The sequence below is a fragment of the Saimiri boliviensis genome, chromosome 10 (genome assembly GCF_048565385.1).
Source record: "Saimiri boliviensis isolate mSaiBol1 chromosome 10, mSaiBol1.pri, whole genome shotgun sequence".
In the NCBI taxonomy this organism is placed as follows: domain Eukaryota; kingdom Metazoa; phylum Chordata; class Mammalia; order Primates; family Cebidae; genus Saimiri; species Saimiri boliviensis.
The window spans coordinates 117,074,185-117,087,413 of record NC_133458.1 but is presented as its reverse complement, the minus strand read 5'-3'; the positions used below and the strand labels follow the sequence as shown (position 1 = coordinate 117,087,413).

Below are 13,229 nucleotides of genomic sequence, written 5' to 3'. Positions count from 1 at the left end.
TATTTTATTTAGTAATTAACAGTGTAAAGGGGAGAGGAGCTGTCATGTTGGTTCTTAAGCTGGGGAATGTGATGAAAGATGATATCTGCGATCTCATCCTTTCCACTTGTTTAGGATTGTCAGGATGAGAAATGTCAGCATTATGAAAGCTCGGCTCTGCTCTTGATATGATAAAACCCTTCAAAAGCCAGTCTTTCTCTCTCCCTCGTCCCCCTCCTCTCTTGCTCTCTCTCTCTCTCTCTCTCTGCACTTGCTTTTTTATTTATCCTGTTTTGTTAGATGGCAGAAATATAATTCTTTTCTTTCTTCCTATTATAAGCCACCATTTTTGTTTTATTATATGTTTCACAACCCCTAATGCCCCACTGAAAATTACCTTGTTAAATGACAGTGTTTCAAAGCCATGAATCCTTTCCACCATTCCCTCAGAGGTTTGAAACAGTCAACAGACTGTAAAGAATAAATAATAAAAAAGTATTGATTATTTTGATGACTGTGAGATTCAATTAAGTATTAATTTTGCCCTCCAGTGGACCTATCAAGGTATTCAAAAGGGAGGATTCGGCTCAGCTAAATGCGTGCTGAGTGCTTCAGCCTTAAATAGGGAGAAAATGTGTTTACCTACAGTATTTGAAGAAGAAGTGCATTGATGCACAGAGTCCAATATTTAAGTGCTGTGCAAATTAAGCCCTGGTGACAGTGACATTGTTTTCAATGGTATGAGTATTGACTAAAGAAGTGCATTTGATGACAGCTTAAACTATTTGTATTGATTAACATTTTCATAGATTATCATGTGTCATATCAAATTCACTTTTCAGGCATGAATACATTAAAACACATACACACACACACACACACACACACACACACACACACACACACACACAGAGGCACACCGCAACCAATGCAATGGTGGGACCCGGGAGCCTGCTGCCCCACCTGCTTCTGTGCTGGTCACCTGTTTCCTGCTCAGGAACCATTTAGGCATGAACTTGGCAATAAATAGCTCCCAGATCTTGCAAAAAGGGCACTTCTTGCTCTTCCTTCTGCATCCAATATTGTGTCAAAACAATATTATGCATCTCAGTTTGCAAACGGAATAAAAGACTACACTTGGAAAATATTTCTGATCCTAAAATGCCCTTCTAGATGAGCTGAAGATAAAGCAGATCTAAATAATTAGGGGAAAAAGTTTGTTTTTTCTGGAGGTGATTTTTGTTTTCTTTTTCTTTAATGCTCTGGGTATATGATGCTCTAGGCATCCGAATTATTGAACACAGTTTGTAAGTATTTTCCCAATTCCTTAAAAAAATTTTTAAATCAATTTTCGTATATTGTGTTGTATATTATTTGCTTTAAAATGTTCATGTGATTTGGGGTCAGCTCCGGTTCCCAATCTGGGACCAGGGAAGCCAACTTCTAAGGTGCTTATAGAATTTACATAAGAAATATCTTTTATTCCATTGAAAGCCTTTCGAGGTCTCTTTTCTCCCTATCTTTTTTTCTCTGCTCTTGGGATAGGGTTTAATTGCTTCTCCCCCGGGGAGAAGGCTTCTTAAAATAGCCTGTGGTTCCTCCATAGGGTGCTCTTCCTTTTTAGTATGTTGCTGAAGTACAAGCCCAGCACTTTCTTTTTTTCTTACTGCATTAAAGACAGAACAAGGTGTAAAAACATTCGCACAAAAGCATATCCCACAATTAAAGCTCTGCCGGTTAGGTTGCTTTCAAAGAAGTTTTTTTTTTTTTTTTTTTTTTTTTTTTTTTTTTTTTTTTTTCTCCTCCGAAGCCTCCTGAATCTCTCACATGCTAGTTGAGCTTTAATAGGGTGGGGAGTAATGGAGAACTCATCGGATCTGTAATAGCTCTTCACTTGACTGCAGCCAGCAATAACAGCGGGAGCAGCCAGAGATAAGAGAGAGAGGAGAGAGGGAGAGTGTGTGTGGAAGAGAGAGAGAGAGAGAAGAGAGGGAGAGGGAGAGAGAGGACACGCACTCTAAAGCTGCCACTTTTTTTTTCCTCCCCTTCACTCTTTTTGCCCATCCTAGGATCCAATGATAGCTGGACAAGTCAGTAAGCCCTTGCTGTCAGTGCGGAGTGAAATGAATGCGGAGTTGAGAGGTGAGGACAAGGCTGCTACTTCAGACAGCGAGCTGAATGAGCCCCTGCTTGCGCCTGTGGAATCAAATGACAGCGAGGACACTCCCAGCAAGCTCTTCGGTAAGTCTGTCTAGGTATTTCATTTCACTACTACCATGTTGTCCGGAAGAGCAATCCAACCCCCTACCCACCCCCCCTTTTTTTTCTGTTGTTCATTCAGTTTTCTTGTAAGTACTAAAAAGGAGCATCTTGGAGGTGCTAAGCCATCGAAGCTGATTCCAGCCGGCTAGGAGGATGTCCTCCAAACTTTTACCAGCAAGGAACTTATTCGCTGCCCATTTTGACTTGTCAGATATGGCTAGAGTCCCCAGGCTGGAAATTATTTGGGAAAAAAAAAAAGAGAGAGAGAGAGAGTTAGAAAGTAATAATAATAATCAGGAAATCAGTTCCATTGTGAGAACTGGTTAACATTTATTGAGTAAATATCGACTCGGTTTCAGGTTCCTTTGCAGCCTTTTGTTAAGGGGAAGGTGAGTAAAGACATTATCTGTCGTCTAAAGATGGGAGAGGAGAACTGAAAAATATCAATACAAGTCGTGCTATGCCAGGTAAACAAAGGTGGCCACAGGAATTGCTCTGAGAAATAACATTGTGTCATCACAATCAGAATGAATATTTCTTCTTTTAAAAAGGTGATGAGGAAAGAAAACAGGTTCTCTGATTCCCTCCCCTACCTCTCTCCCTTTCAACATGCTGTTTATAGCCTCAATAACTAAAAGTAGAGGCAGCCCAGGACCTTTTAGGAATCTTTGTTTCATAAACAAAACAAGAACAAGCAAAGTGCCACTCCAGCAAAGACATCTGTCATTCAAACAGATGACACTCTGTAAGCCAACTCAAGCAACTGTGATCTCTAATCAGAAAGGGGAGCGGGTTGTTGAGGCGCGTGCCTGAGTGATAGATGTTAATGGATGTCTCTGCTGGAGAAGCACTTTAGGGTTCAGAGTGACGTTAGGTTTTCAGAACAATTGTTCCTGAAACATTTGCTTTTAATTATTTTCAAGTGCCTGTGTGTGCACACACACATAGACATATGTATATATACTAACCTGATATATATATATCAGGCAGAGTATTGCTTGGTCTCAGGTAAAAAACAATCAAGTACCTGAACTTCAAAAAAAAAAAATTATTACATAGACTACTACTTTATTAAGCAAGTCAGCAGTTCAGCTTAAAACACAGGCTTTATTTATTTCTTTATTTTCACCTACAGAAAGAAAGCTGCCTTGAGAGTTTGGTACTTGCTTCAACAGATGAGCTTTTCCTTAATTTTAAATTCTTAATCAAACGTTAGAGAAATGTTGCAGAGAAACTTTGCTTTTCAGATTTTCTCTTGGTACAATACTATGTTATGCTTAACAATATACTAGATTCCAATTTCAAGAATTCTGTGGTAGTACCCTTTCTTTGAAAAGCAGCAATGCCACCTCTGACATAAATTTCTAAACCTGTGCATTCTGGTTTTAGCGTTTTCACCCTAAAGAAATTTTTTTAATAGTCTAAGGTTTTATCCATATAGGAAGAACTAGCCCCTAAAACCTTCACTTCAGTTTTAAGAGGGTAGTGAGAAAAATCAGATAAAATGATAAATTACAGGAAGGCAAAAGCCATGGCCAAGCCCCTCTGATGTTGAGTATGCTAAGTAAGCACTTTGACTTTTAAAAAGTAATCAAGTTTGAGTTCAACAAGCTACAGATAATAAATTTTTGTTCCTAAACTTTGGATGCATTTTAAAAAGAAGTAAGTGGATTTTGTGAACTTGAGCTTGGAGCTCCAACTTGTTTTCTTTCAAGTAATCCAAAAGTGGGGTCATCAATTTTTTTTCATTCGTTTATGGGTTCCGAGTGTTGAACACTGTTATAGATTTGTTATGCTACGTCTTACTGATTTGCATGTGTAGAGAAATAAACTTCAAAAATTCCAAGATGGTAAAGAGATTTGAATTAAAAGTTTAATTCAAAAGTAGTATCTTTGTGAGGTACCATTTACTAAGGATTCATAGTTTAATGTTAAAATCATAGTGGATTGTAGAAGGCATCCACTTTTCATTTTGAAATTCTCAACTTCTGAATTTGTGTGAGAACACAGCAAAATCTACATTCTAGATCTTATATTCCTTTCGAATTCACTTGATTGTCTTGAGTCTCTAGAATGCTTTTCAGACACAACGCAGGTATTTCCCAGTTTCCGATTAGGTCAAAAAGAAATCAGTAGATTAACAGTTTTGAGAACCTGAGACAAAATTAGAGACAGTATGAGAAAGTAAGAATAGAAAGGATTAGGAGGAAGACACCCTAATGTTCTCATAAGGTTTCCTTCTCTTTGGGGGCCTGTTATGCTCTTACTTTTTAATATTACTAGGACTTAGCCTTAGCAATTCTAGTTTATGCAACTGACTAAAACTTTCCAGAATAATTCTGTCCCAGAATTTTTAGCAACTTTGGCAACACAGTTTAAGGAACCATGATTTTCTTTGATATGCATATGTTCAAGTCTGGTTTTTGTTTTTAGATATAGTCCTGATTATATCCTTTATTTGATAAGGAGGAATTGCATTCTTCCTGAATAGTTGACAGCATCTATGTTTTTATCTAAACAATAGTTTTCTAATATACTCACTGTCTCAAACTGTCGTTCTTCTATATATACACTGCATTATTGAAAATTGAGCTTCTCTAATGAAAGGGGCAGATTATGACAAATCATGTGCATCTTGATGTGTTTAGTTTCATAGAGAGACATTAACCAACAGGAGACAAGCAGAGCTCAGGTTTTTTTGTTGTACCTGAAATTTTGGTATAAATGGATTTCTTTGAAGCCTATTCCCCCATCTGTGGCTTGTTCAAATTAGCAGTCCAGAAGACAAGTCTGTTTCCCTCACAGTATGGCACCTTCAGCCCAAAACTGCAGGAGAAAGGCTAATACTGATGCCCTCTGTGGATAAACAAAGGAAAGTCGAGGAACCAGTGGGTCTTTTATGCCTCTGCTTAAATTGCACCTCTGTACTTAACAGCATCCAAAGGGAAACATACTGTGCAGAATGTTTCAGTGCTCTGAGCAGCTCAGAATACCAGAAGGAGAAAGGAGAAGCCATATGCCAGGCTAAGTAGAAAGTTCAGAAAAGGGCCCTTGTGTTTTATAAAGTAATTACATCAGTGGTAACGTTTTGCTTAACTTGAACAACCATGGAAACTAAAGTACACTTAGGAGAGATGAATCCGCATTTCTTTGAGAAACATGTGGTTAGGTAGTTCTCTGTGATATATTAAGTGGTACATTATTTATTCTTCTAAATCCTGTAGGATAACTATCTCCTTTTTCAGTTCATGACTGTATTATGCTAAGCTCTGAGCCATAAGAAACAGTTTGGAGAATAGGCTTGCGTGTGGTTGCGGGTGGGAGATTATCAGAGAATCTTGGTGCTGTGTCTCACAGGGCTTTAGCTGTGGGATCAGATGAGTGATGCTACACAGAGCCAGTCATTTAATGTGACTAGCGATGTACATATTGGAAACCATTCTCAAAACTGGCCTTTGGCAAACAGTCTTAAAGGGAAGAGGTTGTTGTGTTTCTCTAGTGACATTTATAGTGCTTGTGTCAATGTGGTGCTTCACTTTTAGTTATGCCCATCAAGAATTCAGTGTTCCACATTCAGTCAAGTTGGATGCTAAAATTCAAATGGTAGCATCAACAACTTGGTTGGGAAAATGGCCTCGGAAAGGATAAAACTAATATATATCCTTGGAAAAAATATGTGCACTAAAGTTTTCCCATGCACTCTCAGTTGAAGAAGTGAGATCTCATAAAACATGCCCTAAATATTTTCTCATATATATATTTGAGATTTGAAAGATGATTTATTAACAGTGTTTCTCCTGGGAGAATTTTTATTGTTTCAAGTTAAACCTCATGATTTCTTTCCTTTAAGTCCCAGCTATCTTGGGTGGCTATGTTAGTCTCGGTGGCCGGCTTCTCAGTTGTACTATACTGTGGGTGAATTGGACACACAGCTAAGAGCCTTGAGCTGAGATGGAACTACAGAACCATGTATAAGCATTGCATCCAAAGTAAAAAATTTGTGGTTGATTTTCTCTTCTGATATTGTGCTTTTCTAGGGTAAAAGAAATTGCATGCAATGATACTTGTAAGAGCAGATATTTTCAGTGCCATTTATCTGTGAGCTGTTGGAAAAGGTCTTAAAGTTGGCTCTGGGATTCCTCCATGCTACAGAATGTACTATATTGTGTATTTCTTTTCCTTTCTGTGATCTTTCTCACAGAAACATGCATTATAAGATTTTTTCCTTTCAAATTGCCATCCAGTTTGACTTGATTAGAATTTATGGCAGTGGAGTCGCTTTCAATGACAAAAGGATAAAGGACTAAATTGTCTGTCACCCCTTGAGACAGTGGTCTCTGCTGGTCAGCGTGGAGGTCATTGCATGGCATTATGGGGGCTGCACTTGTGGGTGAGGCTGCCTTGCGCCGGTGTATCAGTGGAGGCCTTCATTATGGGATCACTGTTTTATTACTTTATTTAAACGTCTCTCCCCAGGCTTCAGCACTTTGGGTATTTCTAATATTCTGATTAAATATTCTGGAGCCAGTAATCAGTACCAAGAACTTAAACCCAAGAGGGGTAAATTCCCTAGAGAAATAAAGTTACTTAAAACATGTATCATGCTTCTATGTTTTCCAAGGTTGCTATATTATATCATTTGACAATGTATACCCCTTTTCACTGTAGAAAGTTTTGCTAAAGAAATATTAAAAGTTTATTTTTTTAAATGAATGAAATAATTTGAGTAATAGATTAATGCAAAAACAGTTATTTAAAAGAAATCTATAGAAATCTGTATTTGTGTAAGTAAGTGAGATGCATAAGGTATTTGTCAAAAATCAGTTATTGTTTAATAGTCAAACAAACCCTTGTCATGCTGCTAACTACTTGAGTGAAAAAAAATGTACATTTGGATACATTTCTTACATTTAAGAAAGTCTAATGCACTGGGATGTTATTTTTTTAAAAATCAGTGAGAGACTGTGTGCATTTAAACAATTTTAGTTTAGTAGTTTTCCCCCCACAGAAAACCAGTGTAATGCTGCATTGATAATAAATCCACTTTAAATAACATAAATGTGTAAGCTTTGAAATAAAAATAAATCTGTATAGAGAGGTATACTGGTGTTCAAACTTTTCACCATATTTGTTCGTGAAGCTGCTCATTTCTAAGTGCACTTCACTGGGGGACAGTGTACAATATGTGTCAGAAGCGTCAGTAGGGACCTTCTTGGTGCCCGCCTTTGCTAGCTCTTTGCCATGCCTGAGGTGCTCAGGTCAGGCCTCTGTATAAAGCAGGAAGTTCAATATTGCAGTGTCCAAGGATACTCTATAGTAGCACATTAGCAAAGTCAAACTGCTGACATGGTTTTACTTTTTTCTCCACTTTTATTTTGATTGCTGTGATTTTTGTATTTTGCTGTTGTCAATAAATAGTCCTACAAACCACAGGAAATAAGGTATTAGAAATGAGATGAATCTGTATATCATCACTCCTTTAAATGACCCTTTTTTAGTCTCTTGAATGTCTTGGATGTTTCTGACTTAAAGGTTACATGGCATTATAGTGTTTTTGTAGTTCACCCAGCCCAGTTTATGTCATAATTAATAAATAGAGGTGCATGCCAGATTCAAGCTCTCAATGCTCAGCCCTTAAGAAGATTGCCTTCGCTCTTAATTACCTGCTTTAATTATACAGCTCGCATTCCCCTTTTCAAGAATTGATCAAATATGTTTTTCTCCCACTTCAACGTTGATTTCACTTGACCGTTTCAAGTGGACCTTGTTTGTTATGAGACAGTCAACAGATAATTTGTGAGAGAATTGCCACTTTCTTTGATTGACGTCCTTGCTGGTTTATATTTAGGGATTAATAATACATCAGACATTCACACATTAAAAAGAAAGTAGATGTGAAGAGGAAGGGTAGAAGGTTCAGTTCTGCTATTGGGCTGCCCTGATTATTCAGGCCTTCCCTGGGAACACAGAGGCAATCGGAGAAGCAGGCACATTTGCCCAAATATGCATCTGGCTCCACTTAACATGTTTCTTGATTTTTTATGCTAAAGAAAAAGATAGCAAAGTGTTTATACCAAACTGGCACCCTGTCAGGGGGCAATCTGTATAAAGTTTCCCGCTGTCAGGTTAATAAATTTTTAAAAAATATCCAAAGGCAGAGAGAGCTAGAGAAAGCTCATAGTAACAGTTGCCATTCTTCAGCGGATGGGTTTCTCTTTAATATCCAGCCTGGCTCTGGAATTTTCCTGTTTGTTGTCTTTCTGGGTTCTGTACTTAGCTGGCATTTTTGTTCAGCTTTTCTTTTATTCATGCCATTTCAGTCTCACTTTTTAAATGTTTATTCTTTGAAATTTCAAATGTCTTTTCTTTGAGAGAGAAACAAGTGAGCATAATTTGTTTTAATTTTTTATATGGTATTTTGCAGTTGAACATATACTTTGTCATGCTATGACTCTGAATGAGCTTCTAAATCTATAAACACTGGATTTTTCTTTAGGAATACCTTCAAGTAATATTTATTCATAAAGGAGTATCTGTGCTTTGGCAATATGGGGTCTTCTGATGAGGTCGATTATTAAACATGTTGATCTGACTCTTAATCTTTTCAGTGTAAACTTTCACCTCCTCATTGTCAAAGTCAGATTTCATGAAAATGAAACAAGGGTGGACTTGTTTGGAGACATCTCCTACTCTATGTTGTGACACCTTATGAGCTATCAAAAATGGATTAGGCCCTTTTAGTGTGAATGCAGAGGTCAGAAAGAATAACATTGGCTCTCTTAAAGCTAAAGAAAGTTTGTCATTTGCAGAGAAATGGAAATTAACTTTGTTTTATAAGTATTCCAAGATAATTTTTTACAACTACCGAATCAAGATGCCTGTCTCCTGAGATCTCTCCTTAATAATTAGCTTCTACATAAAAAAAAATTCCTAGTATGCCATATGCATGCTATGTTTTATTTGAGAATAGAAAAGAATATCCCTACCCAGACTTTTCTTGTAGTTTTTCCTTAAGTGATTTTAAGATCTTATAGGTAACAAGAGTATACTGTGATGTTTTTAAATTAAAAAAGTTAGCTACCTGAAACAACATAACTAATAGTCTAAGTAAGTCACTATTACTGGAGGACCACACTGCCATTACAACTATTTGAAAATATAAGGAAAAAATGATCAGATTATAATTAGAGAAATTAAATATAATTATACATGAACTAAATGCTTAAGAGATTTGCTATACAAAAGACCGTTTGAAAATGGAACTCTATAATGAAATCTTCATTCAAAGATGGTTAAAGATGTTTTTAGTAAATAACCAAAATAAAACCTGTTAGTTTAGCTCATGAATAAAGTAGACTATAAAGGTATTTTTAGGATGCATATGATGTCCCAATGATAGCCAACATGGAACAGTGTCACAGTTTAATGAATAGGTGTATCCTGCCATATGTTGTGTGGCATTACGTAGTTTTCTTAGTGTTTCATCTTTTCCTGTAAAATAGTAAGTGTTCCTTGGGATTAACTCATGCACCTTCCAAATATTTTATATTACTTTAATTTCATCCTATTAATGAGAAAAGAAGCATAATTATAACAGAAATTTATGAAAGCTAAGAAATTCATATTTAAAGACTGATATTAAAACAGTGTTTTAAAATAGCAATGCCAATTTATCGATATTCTTACCACTTCCATACTTTTTTTCCCTATATTTTCTTTCTTAGGCACTGTGAGTGCACAGTGAAAAAAGCGTAATGCTATCTGTATAAAATATTTGCATATGTCTATGGCCTGCTTTTCTCCATATTTTCTTCATACACATATAATGCTTCAAATTGTCTTACCAAATCTGTAGTATGTAAGTATTTTCTCTTTTATAAAACTAACAAAGGCTAATTTATAATAATAAGCTTTCTTTTAGTTCATGCTATCCATCCATCATTTAAATGTACTTTTCCTGTATATTTAAAAAAGTTTCCTGATAGATTTATAAAAATTAATAGCTTACCAAAAAAAGGGAAACTAATTATACTGTAGTATTGCTTCAGCTATACTTGGGCTAAAATCCAAGTGCCAGTGTCTCTTCGATGCTGCTATTCACTGAACAGAGGAGAAAAGAGGATTCCTCAGGATTTGTGCAGCTTAATTCAGTAAAGAAATCTGTGGTTTTCTGGACAGCTTGACTTACAGAAAATATATGTATTTTTAAAGCAGACAAACTTACCCAAGCTAGAGAAGACTCTTGGATCTAAATATTGGAAATCTAAATATTTGTCTATTTCTGGAATATACATATATCACAATATAAATATTCATCCTTTTCTTTTTTAAGTCAAAGGCATTTATTCAATAGTTATTAAGCACAATTTTTGTTACACATTTCTTTAAGGATTCTATATGCCTATATATCAAGGTAGAATGAGTGATTGGTACATAATAAAGAAATCGTATTTTAAACATTTGCCATTAAAGTAATGTGGTATGATTAATTTCCTTTTGCAGTTCTTGATGACCGCATATGTGGTGATTTGTCTTTTAATATCAATATGGCAAGATTTATTTTTACAAATTAATGATTTGGGGTATCATCACTGTTAAAACAAAAGAGAATCTAAGGGGTTAATATGATTTTAAAATGCAAATATTTGAAGCTGTTTTAAAAGCATGAAAAATTATTACTGCACATGACTTTTTGCTCAAATTAACCCAGGGTAAAGGAGAATAAAAACTTAAATGGAATCCTACATGTTCCTGTATTTAAAAACATATACACATAGAAGTCATGTGGGGAGTGAAATGTACTTTATCAAAACTGGCATTTTAAAAAATATACCTACTTCATTTCCCCAAATATTGCAAAATAGAAACGTGTCAGAAAGGAAGCATACAATTTGCAAAAGAAGCATGCAGGAAATATTGCATGAAACTCCTGTTTTAATGGATCTATTTAATTAAATCCATACACTGTACTGTAATCTATGAATGGGTAAATATCCAGAACAAGGATTCTCTTGATTATGAGAGAAAACTTTCACAAACTTTTGGGGGGAACGTGTATAATTGTTTTAAGTGTCAATTGGCTCATTTTATTCTGATTCCTAAGATGAAGGCAGGTTTTAGTCTTAAGGCTTAACCTAAGAAATTGCTTAAATTTCAGGTAGACTAGTCTATTTCTTTGCTCGAGTTTGAATCTTTACTTCTCTCATTAATTACATCCTGTATTCATAGTAATTTTCTAACAAGCCAAATGGAATCTGCAGGCCATCAGAAAAGCATTAAAAAGTATGCCTCATGTTTTAAAAGGGATTAATGTCTACAGCTGCCTGCGTACAAAAAAAGAGCTGGTCATGTTGGAGATTGCTGATGGTACTGAGGTGGTTGCAGTAGCCTAGAATGGTGGCTACACGTCTTGTCATCTGTAGTGCATCAATATGTTTTTATAATGATACAATAACCTGAACCCTGTAACGGTTTATGGTCCTTTTGAGAATTCCTATGGATTCTTAGAGTGACGGAGGTCTGAGAAAAGATCTTGAAAGCTTTCACAAAATCTGGCGGGGTGACAGAAAACTAGCAGGACTGTGATTTAGCTGCTAAGAAATCCTATTGACCAGGAACATCATTAAACTTTTAAGTTAAAACAAAAACCACAAAACAAATGGTTGATGCAAAGGATAAGGGGTACCCAAAGTGACGGTGAAAATTTTAAAAGTGCTGAAGGTTCTTAGATAAGAGACAAAATGTAGCAAGCCCATTGTTGATCTTGATCTCCTACTTAGGAATAAGCATTTTTAAATATACTGTTCTGAATATTACAGTGCGTGTTGGAAATCTGTAATTCGTGCATTTCCTTTACGGAATCTGTCAGAACTGATTGTTGCTCTTTCATTTTCTCTGGCTATTTTTAGTCAATGATAAATAAAGAGCTTGAATTTTGAATCCGGCACCAGTGAGATATAAAACCAGAAACAGCAGGAAATAACCATGATGAGTAACTTCACATCAGTCTGTGCACGGAGATCTCAGTCCTGTTAACATTTGTAATACTGCTAATTTCTATGGGCTTTTTAAAATACTTCCACATGAGCTCTCAAAACCCATAAAAGTGGGGCATGTAAAGTAAATTGTTTGTCACTTGCCGACGACCTGCCATATTTATTGTCAGGAGAAATGGACATTAGTTGGAAAAGCAGTTGTTAAAGGCCAAACAATTTTTAAAGATGGCAAAGATGCGAGAGGGTTTTCCTTTTTCTAACAATGAGCCACCCCTTCAGACATCAAAAGACAAGATAATAAGACACTTCAAGCACAATTCAAGATTATATTCAACATCTAAAGGCTCATCTCTTGTCAGTTTGCATTTACTCTCCCAGGGATGTGATGCTTCTATCATCTTTCTGTCAAGAGGAGTCTGGCAGAAGAAGCGAGGGCTCTTATTTCACACACTTAGGGTTTTTTTATCAAATAGCCCACACTCGTTCTGATTCAGCCAAAATGGGGGGATAATTTGAAGAAGGTCATGCACAAGTACAAAAATCTCATATTGATTTGTGTGATTAGAAGGCATTAAAATTGCACGTTTATGTTAGTTGCTGAGATGTTTTGTCAGTTTATTGGGTAATACACTTTTGCAGCCTAGAAAAAAAAAAAGGATGACTTAAAATTTAAAAACAGATGGCTGAAAGCCGAAATGGTTTGTTTTAATGTGGCCATGTTTGAACATTTAACAAGTGAACATAAAAATAATGTAAAGCTTTTAGTTTAACAATATTTGAAATTAGCTTATATAATGAAATGCTTCATGCAGTGTCAAAGCAAAATAGCACAACTTTTGAATCAGGTGAAACAAACAGATATGTGGAATGATTTTTAAACACTTTAAAAATTGATTTCATATCTTTAATATATAGATAAAAGGTGATGACATTTTCAATATAAATTTAATTATGAGCCTGTTTTACAATGGTTATCAAGTTTTTAACATTTTG

The 13,229-nt window shown here is 35.8% G+C and overlaps 1 protein-coding gene across 6 annotated transcripts in view; it reads left to right on the top strand.

The window, feature by feature from the left end:
* Nucleotides 1-13,229, top strand: part of POU6F2 (POU class 6 homeobox 2) — a 476,985-nt gene that overhangs the window by 98,505 nt on the left and 365,251 nt on the right. For all 6 annotated transcript variants that reach the window (XM_074379792.1, XM_074379795.1, XM_010341328.3 and 3 more), the window contains one exon: nucleotides 2,049-2,220. In XM_074379792.1, the coding sequence (XP_074235893.1) occupies nucleotides 2,049-2,220 (172 nt within the window). The remainder of the gene's footprint in view (nucleotides 1-2,048; nucleotides 2,221-13,229) is intronic.